This window comes from Ammodytes marinus (genome assembly GCF_949987685.1).
Source record: "Ammodytes marinus genome assembly, chromosome: 18".
NCBI classification, from domain to species: Eukaryota; Metazoa; Chordata; class Actinopteri; order Uranoscopiformes; family Ammodytidae; genus Ammodytes; species Ammodytes marinus.
The window spans coordinates 24,695,031-24,716,761 of record NC_137222.1 but is presented as its reverse complement, the minus strand read 5'-3'; the positions used below and the strand labels follow the sequence as shown (position 1 = coordinate 24,716,761).

The 21,731-nt window shown below is 42.0% G+C and overlaps 1 protein-coding gene across 1 annotated transcript in view; it reads right to left on the bottom strand.

Moving 5' to 3' along the window:
- Positions 1-7,778: 7,778 nt before the first annotated feature.
- Positions 7,779-21,731, bottom strand: part of crb2a (crumbs cell polarity complex component 2a) — a gene marked incomplete at both ends in the record, with an annotated part of 39,455 nt that continues 25,502 nt past the window's right edge. The window contains 5 exons of the mRNA XM_080047159.1: positions 7,779-8,000; positions 18,573-18,699; positions 19,205-19,321; positions 19,719-20,589; positions 21,054-21,219. Coding sequence (XP_079903285.1) covers positions 7,779-8,000; positions 18,573-18,699; positions 19,205-19,321; positions 19,719-20,589; positions 21,054-21,219 — 1,503 coding nt within the window. The remainder of the gene's footprint in view (positions 8,001-18,572; positions 18,700-19,204; positions 19,322-19,718; positions 20,590-21,053; positions 21,220-21,731) is intronic.

Here is a 21,731-nt window from a genome sequence, read left to right as displayed (position 1 = left end):
ACACAGCTGACACCATTCTTGTTCTAAGACTGATTAAAGAGCGTTGACTAGTATCCTACTGCACTTGCTTTCAAACAAAACTATTACATTAAAAAGTTACAAAATGTTCCACAGTTGACTCTGTTTTAGGTGGAGCTATACATAACTCATCACCCATCCAGTGCATCATATTCACATGACATTTGATATGGAAAATGATTGGGATTTCATGTGATAGACCAACACAAAGTGGCGAATAATTGTGAAGTGGAATTAAAATGAAACATGGTTTTTAATTTTTTTTTAATTAAATAAATAAAAAGCTGAAAAGTGTGGCGTATTCAGCCCCCCTGAACCAATTCTTTGCTTCAATTACAGTCTTTAGAGGTATGTCTCTACCAGCTTTGCACATCCACAGACATTTTTGCCCATTCTTCTTTGCAAAATAGCTCAAACTCAGTCAGATTGGATAGAGAGTTTCTGTGAACAGCAATTTTCAAGTCTTTCCAGATATTCTCAATTGGATTTAGGTCTGAACTTTGACTGGGCCATTCTAACACATGCATCTGTTTAGGTGTAAACCATTCCATTGTAGCTTTGGCTGTATGTTTAGAGTAGTAGTTCTTCTGGAAGGTGAACCTCTGCCCCAGTCTCAAGTCTTTTGCAGACTCTAACAGATGTTCTGCCCTGTATTTGGCTCCATCCATCTTCCCATCAACTCTGACCAGTTTCCATGTACCTGCTGAAGAGAAGCATCTCCACAGCATGATGCTGCCACCACCATGTTTCACTGTAGGGATGGTGTGTTCAGGGTGATGTGCAGTGTTAGTTTTCCAAAAACTTCAAGTTTGGTATCATCTGACCTAGTCTGGCTCCTCCCCTTCCTCTTCCCCGCTGTAGTCTACCGTTTATGCTCCGCTCAGAACGGGAGACAACACAAAGTACGAGCGTGTGTTTGATATGGTTTGATAGCATCCAGCTCATAATGTTGCTGCACACATGGCACACACACGGCACGGCATTGCACTATTTTGAAAGGACACGTTGGGCTTCCTGAGCTTAGCGCTGCCCAAGACGATTGTTGAGATTGGTTTAAAAAGATGAAAAGAGGCCAGCCCAGTTATCCCCCAATCCTCAAAACGATATTTGGTTCCAGACCATACTACTAGCTGTAGTTGGGTCTGGCTGTGCGAGACGATACATCTGACCAGAGCACCTTACTCCAACCCTTGCCACAAGCTGTGAAGAAGGTGCTCTAGTCAGATGAGACCAAACTTCACAATTATGTGCCACTTTGAGTTAGTCTATCTCATACAATCCCAATAAAATACATTTACGCGTGTGATTGTAACGTGACAAAATGTAAAAATTGTAAAAGCCAATGTCCTTTCCCTATATTCCCACTCACCCCAAAACACTGGGATGAGTGGGGGGTTCTCCATCTAAAGCAGTGTCATCTATAGACTATGAATTTATAGTTCTAAGAGGGGGACATGTTTGTTTTTGGTTATTCTCTGACATTTTCTTTAGCACCACTACCATTCAAAAAATGTCCACTTGTGCAAAAGAAATATTAAAATCAACAGCACTGTGCTCCAATCTGTCTGGAAAAAATGTCATTTGTCGCAACTTCCAGTCAGTTTAGAGAAACTGTCAAGCCAAAGAATAGCAGTGGTTTTTGAAATACAACCAGAGATTTTAGGTTTCTGTGAAAGGCGGTGTCCACATGAATCAACTGCTCTAAAGCTAAATCATTTCCAAATGTTTGTCTGTGTCGATGGACTGAGCAGAATGGGGGACCATGGCTGACGTTAAAGGTCACATATTATGCTAAATGCACTTTTTAAATGTGTTCCAACATATCCATGGGTCCACGGTGTGCCTAGAGACTGCCAAAATATTTTAAAAAATAACAATCTCTCCTTTTCTCACTCTCCCCCTTTCTGAAACCCCCACCCCTCCCCCCAATATACTCCGTTCAGAATTCTCGCGGTTTATGACGTCATAAACTGCACAGCCACATCCCCATATTTTCTTTATGTCCATGCTTCCCCCCCACATTAGTAACCAGAAACTTCCACCGTGCAGTAGTCTATGATAACCCCCCCCCCCCCAATTTCTTATTGGTCCACGGCCCCGAGATCCTCTGGAAAATTTTCCGAGCGACAGCCATGTTGCTTTCCCCGCTAAGCGACAAGATGCCCATAGTACAGCCTGAATGTTACATACACCAACACAGAATGCTTTTGCTCATACTCCACTAATTTATCTTAACCACAGCAGTCTATTAATGCCTCGTTTTTAATAACACAACAGATAGGAAGCTACTTGTGCTTTTTTTTAAACGGTGAAACTAAAATAATAGTTTTTATTGGTATTTTTGACTGCCTGGTGTATAGCTATTAGCTTTGGGACAAGCAACCAGCTTTTGCTCATAACACGCTGTTTATATTCCCCACAGCAGTCTGACAAAGCATAGGAAGGTAATAGAGTCGAAGTCTAGCTTTGAAGCTAATCTTTTCACTGATTTTCGTGATATTTTTAGCCGTTAGCTTCCGAGCTAGCTTCGGGAAAAGCATTGATATTTTGCCCATAACAAGCTCTTTATATTCTCCACAGCAGTCTGAAAATGCCTCGTTTTTAGCCAGACAAAGCATAGGAAGGTAATAGAGTTTAAGTCTAACTTTGAAGCTCATTTTTTCACTGATTTTCGTGATATTTTTAGCCGTTATCTTCCGTGCTAACATTCAGTACAGGCACTGTGGACCAGGCCCCCAGGATGCTGCCTTCTCCGAGCAGCCAGCATGGACTAGTGGCCAACCCATTGGTACTGCATGCTGTGAATGGGAGCTTATTTTCCATGGAGCCCAGAGGCAGATTTCCCCGTCCACACAATACAAGCGGCGAACAAGATTGTGTCTCCGCAAATTTTTTCTGGATATCAATCATAGGCTCATACTTATCTTTAGACCATGTACTAATAAAACTGAAGTTTTCTCATTTCAAAACGCCACCTCAAGCGTTTTATTAGCCCAACGGCTTTCAGCGTCTTTCAGTTTGTTTTCGCGGGAGGAGGAGGCATGGGTTACACTCGGTTACACTGCTTTCTTCATCCAAGAACGTCAGTGAAACGTACACTGCACGTCACGCTTTAGGGGCGTGTTGGCACCGTGTACGCGGAAGCCGAAGCCAGGAATACTTCCTGTATGGTCGCCCTGCGCCAATGAGCAGCTTTCATAGGAATGAATGGCTTCAACGTTCCAACGGTTTTCAGTCCGCTGTCCATTTCTTTATAGGTCCATGCTGTGGACAGGCTACTACTACAGGCTATGGACCCGTCGCTTCCAGAGAGGGGCGGGGGAAGCTCAAAGATTGTATATTTACGAGGGGAGCTGCAGCTCGGTTTAAAAAATAGGCCATTGTGAGATTAGCTGAACATCAGGGAATAGAGGCATACTACAATAAATGATCTGAACGTTTTTTTCAGCAAACAACTAAAGAAACACGTATTAGGGACCTCTAAGACCATATAATATTGACAGAAAAGTGTATAATATGTGAGCTTTAAAGGTGGAGTAGGCGGATCGTGAGGAGAAATTTTACTGATTTTGACAAAAAGTTATTTGAACGACAACCATTCTCAAGAAACAGTTCATGTCATTTACATGATACACACACTGCAAAACACATGTTGGCCCTGTCCAGAGGAGCCAGAGAAAAGGGCCAATAGAACTGAAACAATGAAACGAATGAATCTATCAATTGGAATGACACTGTTAAAGCTCATTCTGTGGTCACTGGTCAGAATGGTGAAGCTATAGGAAAACAATAACAGCTGCTGCTGCAATGGCCAGTTAGATCATAATGACTCCCTATAAGCTGAAAATGGCCACTTTTTTTGTCAAAGACTTTATTGACTCAACACTCAGTCTCGATCCTTGCATTCAAATCATTTGAATTCAGAGCAGACACATAGAGATCCCAGTCTTTCTACTTACCAGCAGTGAACTATGGTGTGAACACAACGTGGACTATCCAAAATCCTATGCCACATTTCCACCCGGTAGAAAGAAACACGATCTGTATCTGGGCAATGACTTGTGATTCTTGGGTCTTCACACCTGCTATTAAAATGTATAGTTGGGTTGTTGGCCTGCATTGGTCGCGTTGGATCTCAATATGAAAGTTCATTTTTGAATACATTTTTTTGAAATGACTTGCTAACTTCCGCAGCTATACTTCAAGCTTTTTGCCTGGCTTGCGAAAAGGTGACGTTTCAACTTGCTGGGCTGTTTGAGTCTTAGAATATGTCTGATCCGATTGTATTGGGATACCAATCTGTCGTGTATACATTTATAACTTGTAATACAGTAAATACAGATAAGGTGTAGATGGGGTGTGTGGCAGTATTGAATAAGCATGAATGAAAAGGAAACTGCTCATTTGATACACAAGCCATGTGATGATAGTGGAACCTGCTTGCTGGACAAAGAGGAACTTAAAAATCAGACTGCCCCTTTAAAGGTGCCCTGTGGAGTTTCCTTGTAACAAACAAAATGACATGTACACCAAAACTGTATTGTCTGATACATGATACATGGGGACCCACCCCATCATTTTTTTAAAAACTGCTCATACTCCAGAGTGCTTCTACATGTCAAGAAATGTGTGGTGCAACATACCTGTAGGACTGACTCTAAACCTACTCCTTATGTTGAGTAGCAATACAGTGGCCTCAGAGAGCATTCAGAATCTGCATGGTATTTCACAGTTCTGCGCTTGCTACAGTATAGTATGTGAAATTGAAATACGCCATGATTAGCCTTCCTAAAATGAAATGGTTATTCTAAATGACAACACTGGAGTACATTTCCAAATGGTAATTAAAAAAAAAATCATTAATATGGCGGGGGCAGCAGTGTATATCTCACACCCAATGTTTGATTACATTGGGTGTGAGATATACAGCCCCGAAAAAAAATAAGAGACCAGTCTGGATTTTTCGTAAATCTTCATCTCTACATAACTTACTGAAACTGCTCTAACTGACAACATTTTTTGTGGAATTTGTTAGAAATGTTGTCAGTAGTGTATGATCTAAAACCAAAATGTTCATTCTACTCAAACATATGCCTATAAATAGTAAAGTGAGAGACACAGAACATTTGGAGTGGTCTTTTCATTTTTCCCCAAGCTGTATACATGCCGGTTTAGGCTGCAGCCCCCTGTGACACTTTGATAAAAGGAATCTACAACATTTCAGAACCCATTTCATTTTATTGCCTGTTAAACATTACAAAAAGAAACATATTGGATTTTGCAAATTTAAAAAAATAAAAGAAAACAGTGACCCACTGTGCAGCAAAGCGCTGCATTCTTACTCAATGATCACATGCGTTTAAAATAAAAAGGAGTTAATTCTGTCTCAGATTTTTCACGTTATAGTGTGTTACAGGTTGGGTCATTGTTTTCCCTCACAAATGTACACTTTAAGATGGGTCTCTTTATTCACTTTACACCCTAAAATCTCCTCTGCATACTGTAGCTACATACTGAGAACCTCACCAGCGCTTTGTTCTCAACTCCCAGAAAACTGTGGAGGTTCCCCCAGGGTTTTATATTGTCTTCATTGATTGTCATGGAGTCTCAAGTTGCTACTGGAGGAGCAGACACTCCCTTTGTGGATGTGAGTCGCTAACAAGAAAAATCTTGCGGACTGAACATAAATAAGACTGTAGAGGAACAGCTATCAACAAGTCAACTGTACAAACAGGCTGATCCCCTAACAACAACAAAAAAACCTTAAATGAAAATGAAATGACGTCTTAATTTAAAAAAAACAATTATGTGTAACTGTTAAGTGTCACTTTTGCTCCCCATACAGCAGCCTCTCTTCACTCTATTTTCTTTGTGCCTTACACACATGAATTCCCAAGACACTGCCTTTTATTTTACACAGAGATGCTTCACTGACATTTCATGATTTCACAATATGGTGTGTTCCCTTGTTGTCAGGTTGAGAAAGACTCAACAATGATCCCATGTTCTATATATTACCCTCAGTACCTTTTATAAAAGCATCTTTATTAAAAAAAAAACTTACCAATAAAATGTAATGGGAAGTTCTTGGTATTTGTCTATAAGTGAGTGATATTCTCATATTACAATGCCAATTATGACTTGTTGGTCATTTTACACAGTACAGTACAGAGCTCTGGTCAAAATCTAGCTCAGCATTTTAGTTTGTGCTTAAATGAGGCTCACACCTGAACAACACTGATTTTATATGAGTTCTGTTACCACTGACGCTCCAGTAGCCAACCAGCCCTCTGCTGCTCAACACGTGGCTTCCTAGAATCTTTCTGTGGCTCCTTCAAACCAGAGCAGCTTTAACATTAGCTGCTCTCTGGGACTTTTCCTTAAGGTGCTTTATACTGTATTTACTGGCCAACACTATATATACACTATATATATATATAAATAAAAGTAATACATTTTCTGAATAAAAATTATAAGTTGACACAAGGTTTACTTTTTGGAATTTCTCAGTTGTACAACTCAAAACTTGGAATTTGAAGTCTAGTGACAGTTGCCCTGTCAGATAGAGCCACACCGTGCTGGAGCCTCGCCCTGCTTTCACTGTGCACTGTTGTACAGAGCAAGGCCATTCTTTTCTAATAGAGAGTCAGTGCACCTATGATGATTGTTGACCAGGTCTTGTAGAAAAAAATCTCAAATAAATTGAACGTCGAGCAAGATGTGTCCAATAGACAGTGTGAGCCTATACTCTACCTTGTGAAACCTGTGACAGCTTGTATGTACTGTATGTAAACACCAGTCCAAGTGGAATTGGTTCAAGTCCCACTATTGTGTGAATATTAAAATTATATTTTTTTAATATATAATAATAGCTACTTCCCCAGTCAGCATGAAGCTATTACTGAACAATGATATCATGTCATCAAAGCTACAGTCCAAACTCAATGTGAAGGACAACCTAACATCTGTGTTCCATGTTTGAATGTGAGGAAGGTCACAGTCTCTGATGTTTTCTGGAAGCTAGATTTCATGCACGTCATATTTTACCCATAAGCTCTGCTGCCAGCGTTTCCACTCAAATGTTTAGTTTTTTTGTGCATTAAAACAAGTGGATGGAAAAACACTATTACTGAACCAAAACCCTCTGGATCATACTACCTCTCCAGATACAATGTCTTATCAAGTGACACAGGATATGTCACTATCAAGATTCAAATAATGTCAAACTAAAAAAATAAATTGTGTTGCCTCTAGTTGGAGCATTTCCCCCCCCCCCCCCAATCACTTCAATACAGTCACAGAGTGCAGTCGGCCTCTACTGGCCTTTAGAGGAAGTGCAGCTTTTCCTTCAGATTCTCAGTGTCTTCTCAGTGCATTCAACTGTACAGTTGCAAAGTGATATAGCGTCCACTTTGCACTATAGTATTGACAAAAAAAAACAGGCCATGGACAAAAACTACAGTGTTAGCGTTATACAGTGGTTTGTCCTTTCCCCCCCTCTTCCTCGGGGGGGGGGGGCTGTTTCCTCAAAAGTCCTACGATTACCACGATTGAGTTGAATGTAGCACAGTAGCAGTAGCACTTGGCCAGCAGTACCTGTCACCACCAATAGGGGGCTGTATCTTACTACATGCTGTAGCCTACACGCTTCAGTTCAGCCTGGCCAGGTGTTCAGAGGGTCTCAGGAGTTTTTCCCAGTGAGTTTTTTCTTTGCACTTGCCTGCAGTGCTCAAATCCCCTTTAAGACGACCTTCATGCATTCAGATGAGCCTCTCCTCTGGTGGGACTTTGAGCATGCTGTCCATCTCCAGCCGGGCCCCAGCCAGCTCCTGGGTGCTGGGGCTGTAGGCGCCCTCAGACTGCCTCTTCCTCCGCGCTGTGAGCACCATGAAGGTCAGACTGATGACCAGTATGAGCACGCAGAAGGAGAGCAGGGGGATGGCTATCACCAGCCAGGGGATCGCCTGTTTATGGGCCTGTTTCTGCAGATACAGAGAAGAGAAGAGAAGGGGTCCTCGGTGAGGGGGATATGATAGATAGATAGATAGATAGATAGATAGATAGATAGATAGATAGATAGATAGATAGATAGATAGATAGATAGATAGATAGATAGATAGATAGATAGATAGATAGATAGATAGATAGATGGATAGATAGATAGATAGATAGATAGATAGATAGATAGATAGATAGATAGATAGATAGATAGACAGACAGACACTTCCACCCAACAAAATAAATAAAAACTAATGGGTTGATCTTGATCTGAATCCTAAATAAAGAGTGCTAAACTGCGTGAGCGTGAGAAATGTAATGTAATATTAATATTACTCAAAGAAACGCGATATGGGAGAGTATTTGTGAGATAATAAATGCTGTGGGTAAAATATGAATAAAGCCTTGCCAAATATAACAAGAGAACAGTCGCTCCTGTTGGAAACAGCAACGCATAAAAGCCCCATTTGGCTTCATTCTGCGCCTCCCGACTGCACACCTCACCATCCTGCCTGACATAACATTAAGGATTTGGGACAGCTTACAAACTGCTGTGAGAGACGCCAGCAGAAATAGTGACAGTGCGCTGGAACGACCCGGACGAGAGGAAATGCCTTTTGTCCCGGGAAGGTATTGTGTTTCTTCTGAGTGGCTACAGATAAGCCCTTTACTCATCAAAAGGATCCAAAATGTTATTGCTGGATGGGCGATATGTCTGGATTATTTGTGTGTCTGTCAATTCAAACATAACACAAGCAGAAAGAAACCTTTATCGGTTGTCTTTTATGTCTCCTCCTCACCAGCTGTCTGTGCGCCACAGTTTAACACCTGCTTTTCAAATGTATTAAATAAAGACGCAATCAAAACGGCCGCAATTTTTTTCAGGCTTTGTAAATCACAGTGCGTTGGCTAAATAAACCTTTTTGCATCTACTCCTCCCATATTCTGCGCACTCGGGAAGAAACGCCTGATTTTGCATATTCATTAAGGCAAACGTACTAAACGGACAGCGTTTCTCAGTTGACACGCAATCCTCAGTGAGCAAACCTTACAGCTTGTGCGTATTTTTGAACAGATTGAAATCCCGTTTGCACACTTTTCTATACACGGAAACGTTTAGTACAGGGGTGTCAAACTCATTTTCACAAAGGGCCACTCTACGAAATGATAATCACACTAAGAGCCAGACTGACATACCTTCTTTTATTTTATTTTATTTTATTGAAGATATTTTTTTTGGCATTTTTATGCTTTATTGATAGTGTAGAGCAGGGCTGTACAGTGCGACAGTTTTGATCGCATTTGCTACTGAAATTGATCACGTGCGATGATGAATTCAAGTCCAGTCGCACCAGTGCTAATGAGCAGATGATGTCTGTTTGAGACACAGAGGAGCTATGCACAATACTGCTTAGAGGGCTCTACATTAACACTCTCCAAATGCGGGTGAATGTAGTCTTAGGCGAGTAAGTTATTAAGTCCACCCTCCACTTTGGCCGGTGAAAGATGTGTGCTCGGGATCTGTGCTTTGTGCGGCGATTATAGCGTCTAACTTCACCAACGGTTAAAAACAGGAAGGAGACGGCTCTCTTTACATTAAGGCAGTCAAGTTAGTGCGTGTGCAAACAGAACATTTCCTGTGCGCCTTCACACTAAAAGTCGGTTACTATCCAAATGCAAGTTGACTCTTATTTTGAAGCAGGTAAGAACAGGAAGTTAGCGCTTCTCAGCCCTGCAGTCAACCATGGACCTATAAAGAAAGCAGCCAACAGCAGTAACTATCTATGATTTAAACAAAGATTGACACAACCTATTTAACTTGGCCTAAATTGTATAACTATGTTTACTAATTTATTTAATAGGCTATATGTTCAATGTTTTAAAGTATGGTTTTCTTTAAAAGAATGAAATGTTCTAAAAATGTGTGTTATTATTAGCCTAATATAATAATGATATGTTTATAAAAATATATAGGTATAGACATTATTTTTATAGTTCTATGGGGGGGAAATAATTCTGAATCAGCAAAAAAATTGCCATTGGCAGGTTAGACTCTTTTGTCTAAATTGCAATCAGTGCACCCCTATTCATTTTTCTACAATTATTACTGCACACTAGGATATCATATTCATTGAGAATCTCAAATAAAACCAAGATGACAGGCTCAAAGGTAATTAGAGCGAAATGCAAGGGTTAAGGTTATGCAAGTTTTCGATCATTCTTTGTGTGCTACCAAATTTATTTTTGTGCTACTGAATTTTTTTGCTTGCTAGCACCAGTGCTACCACTTTAAAAAATAAACGTACAGCCCTGGTGTAGAGACAGAGTTGAAATGGGGCAGAGAGGGGAGTGACATGCAGAGAACGACCGCGGGCTGGAATCGAACCCGGGTCCGCTGCTGGCCGAGGCCCATGGGGGGGACGCCTTACCAACTGAGCTAAAGGCGCCCCCACATACCTTCTTTTTAATCGAAAAATAAAAAGAACATATCTAAGTAAGTATATAAACTGCGTACAATGGCTAGTTTTCGCTTCAACATTTTCGGGGGACAAATTTCGGTGCTCCCCCCGAAATTTTTGAATGTCAAACACTTGATTTCCTGCAATCTGGTGGATTTTTATCCACCGATCTGTGCCTTTTCGGCATCAATCTATGGTGGAAATGTCTTAATTTTTGTAAAGGAAAAGACAACATTCAGGTTCCTGGTGAAACTGTAGGGGCCAAAATTGTTTATTTTGAAAAGTTACAAACACTTCCGTTTTGATTGACACATGTGGGTGTGGGTGTGGTTTATATACCGGGGCACTTGTGGCGGGCGAGGGTTAGGATACAAAGGGGGTTAGTGGCGCACCTGTTTTATTTTCTGTTTACCGTCAACTTATCGTCAACAACGTCAAATAACCATCATTACAGCAGTTTATATTTTATTTGTTTATTTTCAACACCATCTACATGTTCTCATTCATCCGTTGTAATTCTGCCTTTCATTTATTAAACTCTTTAAACTATACTCATCACCGGAGTTGGAGATTTGTTTGGACGCGTAACTGCCTGGAGCCCATTAAGCCTCTTAGCGGCCTTTATTGGAAAGCAGTCGCTACAATTAGTAAACAGAAATTCAATCCAAAAACACCACGGCATGGACGGGATTCAACGTTGCTCTTACCGCTTGGATCTCGATGTTTTGGACTGAACGAATTATGCAACATAGGACTCTTTTCCACGGACGCCTTGGATCAGAGACACACAATTGACAGCAGCAGCGGTGTTACGCGCGAGTGACAGCAGTGCATCACAGCCATCAGAAACGGTATGTTTGTTGATCCTTCTGTGTATTTGTTTGAAGTTGAACACAGTTTGGAAGGCTGCCGTTTTGTCCATTGGGGACTGTTTGTTTTGGCTTGTGTTGCGCGTGCTTGGTTGTCGCGATCGGCAATTGTTTGGGCTGATTTGACCGCGTGGTGGGCTGAGGCCGCCGCTGTGCTGTGCTGTGCTGTTGTGTGGAAATCGCATATTGGCTGAATCAATGTCATTGCGGATTGCATTGTGTCTGTTGCTTTGGTGAATTGTGAAAATTGAAAGTTCGCATAATGAGTGACGCAAATGAAATGGAAAATATGGAGAAGAGAACGGTCAAGCTTACAGCCAAAGCGCTGGCTTGCAAAATGGAAACTCTTCAAAAGCAACGTCAATCTAATGTGACAAAAATGAAAGAGCTCTCACTTGAAATGAAAGGGCTCATGAAATGTGATGAAAATGCAAAGAAAGTGCAATTCAAACTGGATGAACTCATACAACTGCATGACAATGCAAATGCAACACATGAGTCAGTGATGGTTTTACTTCCCAAAGAGGAAAAGGTAACACAAAATGAATGGTTTGGACGCATAATAAAACACAACACAGACTTCACTGATGATGTTCAAACATGGCTCTCTGAGATTGAAAGACCCTGTCAGCAAGCAAGAAATGTGACTACAGATGTGTTAACTGCACAATCAGTCATCTTTCCCATTCCAACTGAAGAGGAGGCACCTGTTGAATTAAAGGGAAATATACCACACTCTGATGTTCAACCTGCCATTCCTTCCCAACAGAATAACGCAATATCTGACATGCAGGATGAAATAAATCCAAGTGACAGTGTGTCAAATATTACAAACCGGAGTCACAAATCACATTCTTCATGCTCAAGATTGTCCACCACCTCATCTGCATGCATCAAGGCTGAGGCTGAAATGGCTGCTCTTATTGTGCAACAACAAATGCTAAAAGATAAACATGCCATAGAAGCACAGGAAGAGCAGCTAAGGAGGAAAAAAGAGCAACTGGAACTGGATGGAAACCTTGCTGCTACAATGGCAAAAATGAAAATTCTCAGAGCCTCAAGTAGATCTGGTGTGCGTAGCCACCGATCAAGAGCGTCAGATGGTATGAACTCATATATGGTGAAAACACAACATGAAACGCAAATGATTGCCACTGCTGACGGAGACATTACGCAAACCCAATCTCTCCCCACAGTGCCAGTGACAGTACAGTCAAATACATTGACTATGGATGCACATGTTACAGTACCTACAACATTGCCTGCTCCAAGCAATGGTGAACAGAGTAATATGATTCATATCATGGAAAAGCAAAATGACATCACTGCATTAATGGTCCAGCAACAGTGTCTCTCTTTAATGCCCAAGAAAGAGATTCGTCGTTTTGATGGTGACCCACTTCAATTTCAAACATTCATAAAATCCTTTGAACACAATATTGAAAGCAAGAACCCAAACCCCACAGATTGTCTTTATTATCTCGAACAGTATACAGAAGCACAACCTAGAGAAATGGTGAGGAGCTGCCTTCATATGACAGCAGAAAGAGGATTCAGGAAGGCAAAGTCCTTACTGCAGGAGCACTTTGGCAACGAGCATAAAATCGCTACAGCCTACATGGAGAAGGCTCTTTCATGGTCGTCAATAAAACCAGATGACACAAAAACATTACAAGCATACACTCTGTTTCTAAGAGGATGTTGCAATGCCATGGAAGATGTCAACAACATGCAGGAGCTCAACATGTCTGCTAATCTGCTAATTATCATAAAGAAGCTGCCATATCGACTGAGGGATAAATGGAGATCTGTGGCATGTGATTTTCAGGAAAGGTACAAACAAAGAGCTACCTTCAGGGATCTGGTTAATTACCTGGAAAAACAAGTGAGGATTGCAACTGATCCAGTGTTTGGAGACATCAGAGACACTCCAACACCAAGCAAGGATGGAAGGAGTTTTATGTCAAAACCACAGCATCCAAGAATCAAAGGAAGTACATTTGCTACCACTGTGACAGTTGCACATGAGAAACATGGAAATGGACCTAGGAAAATGGAGAGTTGGCCGGCTGTAAAAAGGTGTATGTTCTGTGGAGGTGGACATGCTTTGGAGGTGTGTTTCCTATTGGAAAAGAAAGCACATCATGAGAAAATCACTTTCTTAAAAGAAAATGGAGCCTGCTTTGGTTGTCTGCAGAAGGGACACATGAGTAAGGACTGCAGGAAGCGACTCAGCTGCAACATATGCAATTTGAAGCATCCTCGGATGCTGCATATCCACCAAAGAAGGAACGAAATGGACAACCATCAATCTCCAACAAAAGAAGAAGCCGACAACAGAGCCATAGCCTCGGTACAGACAAGTGGTCTTACTGGGGCCGGTGAAGACAACTGCAAACTCTCAATAGTGCCTGTGAAAGTAAAGGCAAAGAAGGGGAACACAACAGTGCATACATATGCATTTCTGGACCCGGGAAGCACTGCGTCATTTTGCACATTGGGGCTAATGACTAAGCTCAATCTCCAGGGAAGAAAATCAAATATTCTTCTGAGAACAATGGGTCAAAGGAAGGTCGTGGAAACCAGCATTGTTTCAGGCCTAGAGGTAACAGGACTGAATGGCACTGAGTTCTGTGATCTCCCATGTGTGTACACACAGAAGACAATGCCTGTGCACAAAGGAAACATCCCACATCAAAATGACATCAAACAGTGGTCTCATTTGAAGAATATTCACTTACCTGAACTGGACTGTGAGATTGAGTTGCTGATTGGCTCTGATGTACCAAAGGCTCTTGAACCACTTCAAGTCATTAGAAGTGTGGGAGATGGACCGTATGCCGTGAAAACATTGCTCGGCTGGACAGTTAATGGACCTCTGGGAGGAAAAGATGATTATGCTCAGGAGCAGTCAGACATCAGTGTTAACAGGATATCAGTTGTTACACTTGATGAGCAGTGGGAGCAGCAGTACAAGATTGACTTTCCTGAGTGTGTCAAAGATGACCAAGAACCTTCAAAAGAAGATCAGCAGTTCTTGGAGTTGGTTTCAGCATCTGCAAAGCTGGTAAATGGACATTACTGCTTTGGCTTACCATTGAAGGACAGGAAAATCTGCTTGCCTGACAATAAGAACTGCGCTGAACAGAGGACACTAAACTTAAAAAGGCGTTTCCAGAGAGATCCATGCTATCACTTGGAGTACACCAACTTCATGTCTGACATGATATCCAAGGGTTATGCAGAGAAAGTACCAGAAGGGATCTTGGAACGTAGTGATGGCAGAAAATGGTATCTACCACACCATGGAGTTTTGCATCCACAAAAGAAAAAACTTCGAGTAGTCTTCGACTGTGGAGCTACATATCGGGGAGTTTCACTGAACTCTCAGCTCTTACAGGGGCCAGACCTCACCAGCACCTTGATTGGAGTCATAGCTAGATTCCGTAAAGAACCTGTTGTCATTGCTGCGGATATCGAAGCGATGTTCCTCCAAGTGCAAGTACCAAAGGAAGATCGGGACCTGCTACGGTTCGTCTGGTGGCCTGATGGAGATTACAGTCAGAACATGGTGGAATACAGAATGACGGTGCATTTATTTGGAGCAACATCATCTCCAAGTTGTGCAAATTTTGCCCTGAGGAAATGTGCTGAAGACAACACTGGCCAGTTCAGCCCACAAACTATCAAGACCATCTTGAACAACTTTTATGTGGATGACTGCCTCGCTTCAGCAGCTTCAGAAGAGGACGCAATAGCTCTTTATCACGAGTTAAGAGCCATTTGCTCCAAGGGAGGCTTTGTACTCACCAAGTGGATAAGCAATAGTCGTCATGTATTGGCTGCCATACCTGAAACGGAAAGAGCAAAAGAAATGAAGGATCTGGATTTGGACCATGACAAATTACCTGTGGAGAGGATGTTAGGTGTACAATGGTGTGTTCAGTCTGACGTCTTCAAGTTCAAAATCATCCTCAAAAACAGACCACTGACAAGACGAGGGATTTTGTCGACTGTCAGCTCTGTATATGATCCCCTTGGAATGTTGGCACCAGTAGTCCTGACTGCAAAAAGGATCCTACAGGAATTGTGTCGGGAAAAGACTGGTTGGGATGATGTGATACCAGACTCTTTTGTGCAGGAATGGATGAGCTGGATTCAGGAACTCCATAACTTGGAAGACTTTAAAGTCAATAGATGCTTCAAACCTACAAACTTCGGAACGGTAACATCTGCTCAGCTACACCATTTTGCTGATGCATGTCAGGATGGTTATGGAACTGTGAGTTATTTGTTACTGCATGACAACCATGGCCAAACACATTGTGCATTTGTGATGGGAAAGGCCAGAGTGGCTCCTTTGAAGCCAGTCACTATCCCTCGCATGGAGTTGACTGCTGCTACCATGGCAGGCAGAATGGACACAATATTGAGGAAAGAGCTGCAGATGGAACTAGCAGACTCTACATTTTGGACTGATAGCACCTCTGTGCTCAAGTACATAAAGAACAGGACCACACGATTTCGAACATTCGTGGCTAACAGAGTGACTGAAATTGCCAAAGCCTCAGATGAACATCAGTGGAGGTATGTCAACACAAATGACAATCCCGCAGACATGGCTTCCAGAGGTGTGAAAGTTAAAGCTTTCCTAAAGAAGGAAATGTGGGTGTACGGACCTCCGTTTCTTCTTGGTCCTCAGGAAGAGTGGCCTCAGAACCCTGATGGATTGGATGCAATTTCACCAAAGGACTCTGAAGTCAAGAGCATAACCGTAAATGCCGCTCAAATAACACTTGAAGTAGTGGATCCAACAACCAACTTCATCCATTACTTCTCATCCTGGAATCAGTTGAAAAGGGCAGTAGCATGGATGCTCAGAATTAAAGGACTGCTTCTGCACCGAATCAGGAAGAGGAAAACGGCAAGTGGGGTTCTCTCTTTGCAAGGAAATCTTGACACTCAGGTAATCCGTCTCACAATCAGTGAACTGGAGAATGCAGAGATTGAGGTAATCCGCTTCTGCCAAAAGAAGAGATTTGGAGATGAAATCTTGAATCTCAAGAAAGGAATGAATGTTAAAAAGACAAGCCACATTCATAAACTCAACCCCATTCTGGACAAAGATGTGTTAAGAGTTGGTGGTCGCCTAAGCAGAGCAGCAATGCCAGAAGAAATTAAACATCCTGTAATTCTGGCCAAAGACTTTCACATTGCTGACCTCATTCTACGACATATTCATGGAGAGGTGGGACATGGTGGTCGCAACCATATGCTATCCAGACTGCGTCAGAAATATTGGATTCCTGGTGCCACAGCATTAATCAGAAAAATCCTGTCTAAATGTGTTGTCTGTCGGCGTATAAATGCTACTCCTGGACAACAGCAGATGGCTGATCTACCCCTGGATAGAGTCTCTCCAGATGACCCACCATTCACAAACGTTGGAGTCGATTACTTTGGACCCTTTGGAGTGAAGCGTGGCAGAAGCGTTGTGAAGCGATACGGTGTTATTTTCACCTGTTTGGCTACAAGAGCAATTCACCTTGAAATGGCCTCATCGCTGGACACAGACTCTTTCATCCATGCCCTTCGGCGCTTCATAGCCAGACGAGGCCAAGTAAAAGAACTACGATCAGATAATGGAACCAATTTTGTGGGAGCACAGCGCGAGTTGAAGGAAGCTATTGAAGGATGGAATCAAGGTCAGATCCATAACACACTGCTTCAAAAGGGAATAAACTGGATATTCAATCCCCCTGCTGGCTCACACCATGGAGGTGTGTGGGAAAGACTAATCAGATCAGTGCGGAAGGTTCTCAACTCAACACTAAATGTGCAAAGTCTGGATGAGGAGGGACTTCATACAGTCTTATGTGAAGCCGAAGCTATCCTCAACAGTCGTCCAATCACGAAGGCTTCTACAGATCCCAACGACCTTGAAGCACTCACACCAAATCACCTTCTGCTTCTCAAAACTGTGCCATCACTGTCCCCAGGACAGTTTCAGAAGGAAGACCTATATGCTCGCCGCAGGTGGAGGCAAGTTCAATATATGGCTGATTTATTTTGGAAAAGGTGGATTAAGGAATATCTTCCCCAACTACAAGAACGACAGAAATGGTCCAACATAAGACGCAACTTCACCCCAGGAGACATCGTCGTCATTGTGGATGATTCAGCACCTCGCAACTCCTGGTTGACTGGAAGGATTGTGGAGACCATGATGGACAAAAAGGGACTTGTACGTCAGCTTCGGATCAAGTCCAAGACCGGATTTCTGACCAGGCCCATCAACAAAGTCTGCCTACTACTGGAGGCAGAGGATCATTGACTGACCCAAACAAACTTTTGACCTCTTGACTTTGTTCCTGGAGACATGACTTTGACTAATCACTCTTTCTTTGGATTACAAATAATGAAGAAAGAAGATCAAGAAAATATATTTACTGTGTTGATTGTCATGTCAAATGTGTAATTATTATTTGAATTTGAAACATAATAATTAGGGGCCGGAATTGTAGGGGCCAAAATTGTTTATTTTGAAAAGTTACAAACACTTCCGTTTTGATTGACACATGTGGGTGTGGGTGTGGTTTATATACCGGGGCACTTGTGGCGGGCGAGGGTTAGGATACAAAGGGGGTTAGTGGCGCACCTGTTTTATTTTCTGTTTACCGTCAACTTATCGTCAACAACGTCAAATAACCATCATTACAGCAGTTTATATTTTATTTGTTTATTTTCAACACCATCTACATGTTCTCATTCATCCGTTGTAATTCTGCCTTTCATTTATTAAACTCTTTAAACTATACTCATCACCGGAGTTGGAGATTTGTTTGGACGCGTAACTGCCTGGAGCCCATTAAGCCTCTTAGCGGCCTTTATTGGAGAGCAGTCGCTACAGAAACATATAAAGGACTATAATGCAGTAAGGCTCTCAGGCATTCTGGATTGAACCACAATATTTATTCTCCTGGATTTTTCAAAACTTTCTGCACATTCAAAACGAATAATAATTTTATTTTATTTATTTTATTTTTTTCCAGAATTTATTCAAATCGGCCGAATTGATTCGCGGGCCAGATCAAAACGTGTCGCGGACCAGACGTGGCCCGCGGGCCTTGAGTTTGACACATGTGGTTTAGTAGATCAACCCCCTATGTGTTAACGAATATATGAGATGATTCACACGTATAATAGAAGAAGAATGTAACAAACATACGTTGGTGTCACAGATTGGACCGCTGTAGCCGGGCGGGCATTCACACACAAACATGTTGAATCGATCCAAACAGGAGCCGCCGTTCCGACAGGGGTTTGACTCGCACTCATCAATCTCCATTTCACATCTGCAACTCATAAGATACACAAAGTCAGATGCACACATTACATCATTCCCTTTCGATAGGTATGATAACTTTGATAAAGGCTCCCAGGGAATATGCTTCATCTTAATCTAAAAGAAAAAGTGGTTATGTTTGATTACATTGGGTGCAAACCATTGACATATGCCAGATTGATCAGGCCTTTAAGGATTAGTTTGGTAAGTATGAGCCTATCTCTCCTTGCAGATAGTTTGAATATTTGCGTGCTATGTCAAAACAATGGAAAAGATCATCAAAAAATCTCAGGCACTCAAACACCTGGCTATTAAAACACATGGTCATTCATATAACGCATGTAATTACTAATAATTAGAATTAAGTGGGAGTGAAGCAAAGTACAGCACATCGACATAAGGACTGCCTATTCTCCAGACACCACTATGTAAAGCATATGTTGTATTTATAACTTCGTATAACTGTCCATGTAAGAATTTTGCTGTAGTCTAAAATAATTGAAAAGCCAGCTCACCTGCTGCCTGTAAAACCTGGCATGCATGAGCAGTTAGCTCCCCACAGCCCGTCGTGGCAGATACCATCGTTTGCACACTGGACATCTTCACCGCACTTTATAGGAGGATAGTCCCACCTGGTGAAAAGGGGATTTAGAAATCAACAAATGATGTGTTGCAATGTGTTGGCACATAACGCTAAAGGTACAGGTACACTGTCAAAATTGTAACTTAAAATTTCTGTCCTGAAAAATATTTTTTTGGTAAAGTAAACAATATTTAATTTTGTTGTGTACTATATGAAAGTATTTATCTCAACTATATTTATTCAGTTTCTTGTGTAAAGATTGTTTCATTTGTACAACTTAAATTGTCACAATGACATGTACTGTGTAATAAAATGTAGGCACTTTTCCTTTTAGTCAAAATCTTCAAAAATCTAGTGAAGACAGCTGCCTTGAATTATCCTAACTTTTTGTGTTTTTACAGTGTAACAGTGCCTATTTAAACTGACCAACTGAAGAGTACACTCACTGGCAGCGAGGGCCTCTGTAGTCCCTGGGGCAAACACAGGTGTACATGTTGGGTCCATCTTGACAGGTGCCTCCATGTTCACAGGCGTGATGCTCACACTCATCCAGATCCTCCTCACACAGTGTGCCAGCGTATCCAGGGTGACAACTGCACTCGAACCCCGACAGGTAGTCCTTACAAGTCCCATGAACACAGGGCTGAGAGGCACACTCATCCATGTCTGTTTCACACTGGTCCCCGCCCCAACCAGACTCACACATACAGCCAAACTTATTGAAGAGATCTTTACATGTGGCTCCATTCAGACAAGGATTTGAATTGCAAACAGGGGCACTGGTACAACCCAAATGAATCTTTGCTTTTCCATCCAGATGGAACTGAGAGGGCTGCGGGGCTTTATAGTCATCCTGAAAAGGCAGGTAGACCCCTCCGACCCTTACTGCCCCCAAGCAGCCAGTGAAGCTCTCTGCTAGAGCCAGCTTGGCCCCCTTCTCGTTCAGGAAGTGAAGGCTTCCTGTTTGCTGCGGCACACTGCTGGCGTCTGTGATCCCGTCCACAGTGATGACCCAGGGAGAGCTTTTGCTGTCCTGGTCTGCGACTGAGATGTTGACCCGATGCCAGCCACCATCAGCCACTCTCCGGACCCCCGTGAAGACCAGGGCCTCCACACTGTTGGCTGTCTGGATCTCCACGCGCACAGAAGAGTCCAGCAGACCCACCAGCAGCAGCTCAGAGCCCCAGGAGGCTCTCAGGAGCACAGCGTTCTCAGAGCGGGTCCGCAGCTCCAGGTATATGCTTGAGACGGGTTCAGCCAAGGAGCCCTCAGCACTGTAGTGAACAGGGCTGTTCTCAAATGTTGCGTTGTGCACACCTAAGGGATTCAACATGGAGATGTTTATTTGCATTAGTTTGTTGCAGAACCAATAGCCATTTAAAGTAGCTACGCAAAACTTCTTAACATCTCTGATGGGATCTCTGATGATCATAAATGACATGTAACAGCAAACAAGATCGTCAGTGCAAAGAATGCTATTTTTATATAGTTTTTCTTTATGCCTTCTGGGTAAACTCACCCAGAACAACAGCAGTCATTGTAAAAACGCTACCGCTTTGGTCCAAAGGGCCCGCTAGAATTAACACAAACTGAAAGTTCCTCATAGCACCTTTAAAAAGGTATGCTCCAACTTATTCCTCACAAATAATTAGATCCCAAGGGCAAAGTATAAGTAAGGTCAGAGTCAAAGATGTAAGGCATACATAAAGGCAATGGTAATGCTAAAGATATGACTATATTCTCATTGGCCGCAGTTGTAAAACGATGCAAAAAGTTCTTACATTCATATCCATCAGGAAGGTCCACACAATGGCCGCCATTGACACATGGATCACTAACACACCACACACGTGTTTCACATGTCTGTCCGGTGTATTCCTCCGGACAAGAACATGTGAAATCATTGAAGGTGATGGTGCATTCTCCTCCATTCAGACAAGGCTGCACCTACAGGGAACACATTGGGATTTGATATGATCCAGACACAATTGGTTCACACAGCATATCATCTTCAGAAATGTGCTCAAATTATAAAGCTTGTGTTGTAAGCTGATATCTGCTTCACCTTCACTGGCTCATTCATCTGCTATGTGGCTACCCGCTGTAATATCCTCTCATTTTCATATAGAATATATATACAGAATAGTGACTCTATAAGTATTGGACACCTATACCTAATATGCTAATTTTAGACTTATAATTAGGAATTTAACAAAGAGGAGATCTTTTGTATGTATTTGTCACGTAGGGGCTACTTATTTTATTTTTTATTTTATTTTTTAAGATATTTTTTGGGCATTTTTATGCTTTATTGATAGTTTTGAAGAGACAGAGTTGAAATGGGGCAGAGAGGGGAGTGACATGCAGAGAAATACAAGATCTACAAAGCTTCTTGTAATTTCAGTAAAATATCAGGCACTGTAGAAAAAAATGTACAAAAGCGCTACATACTGTAGGTT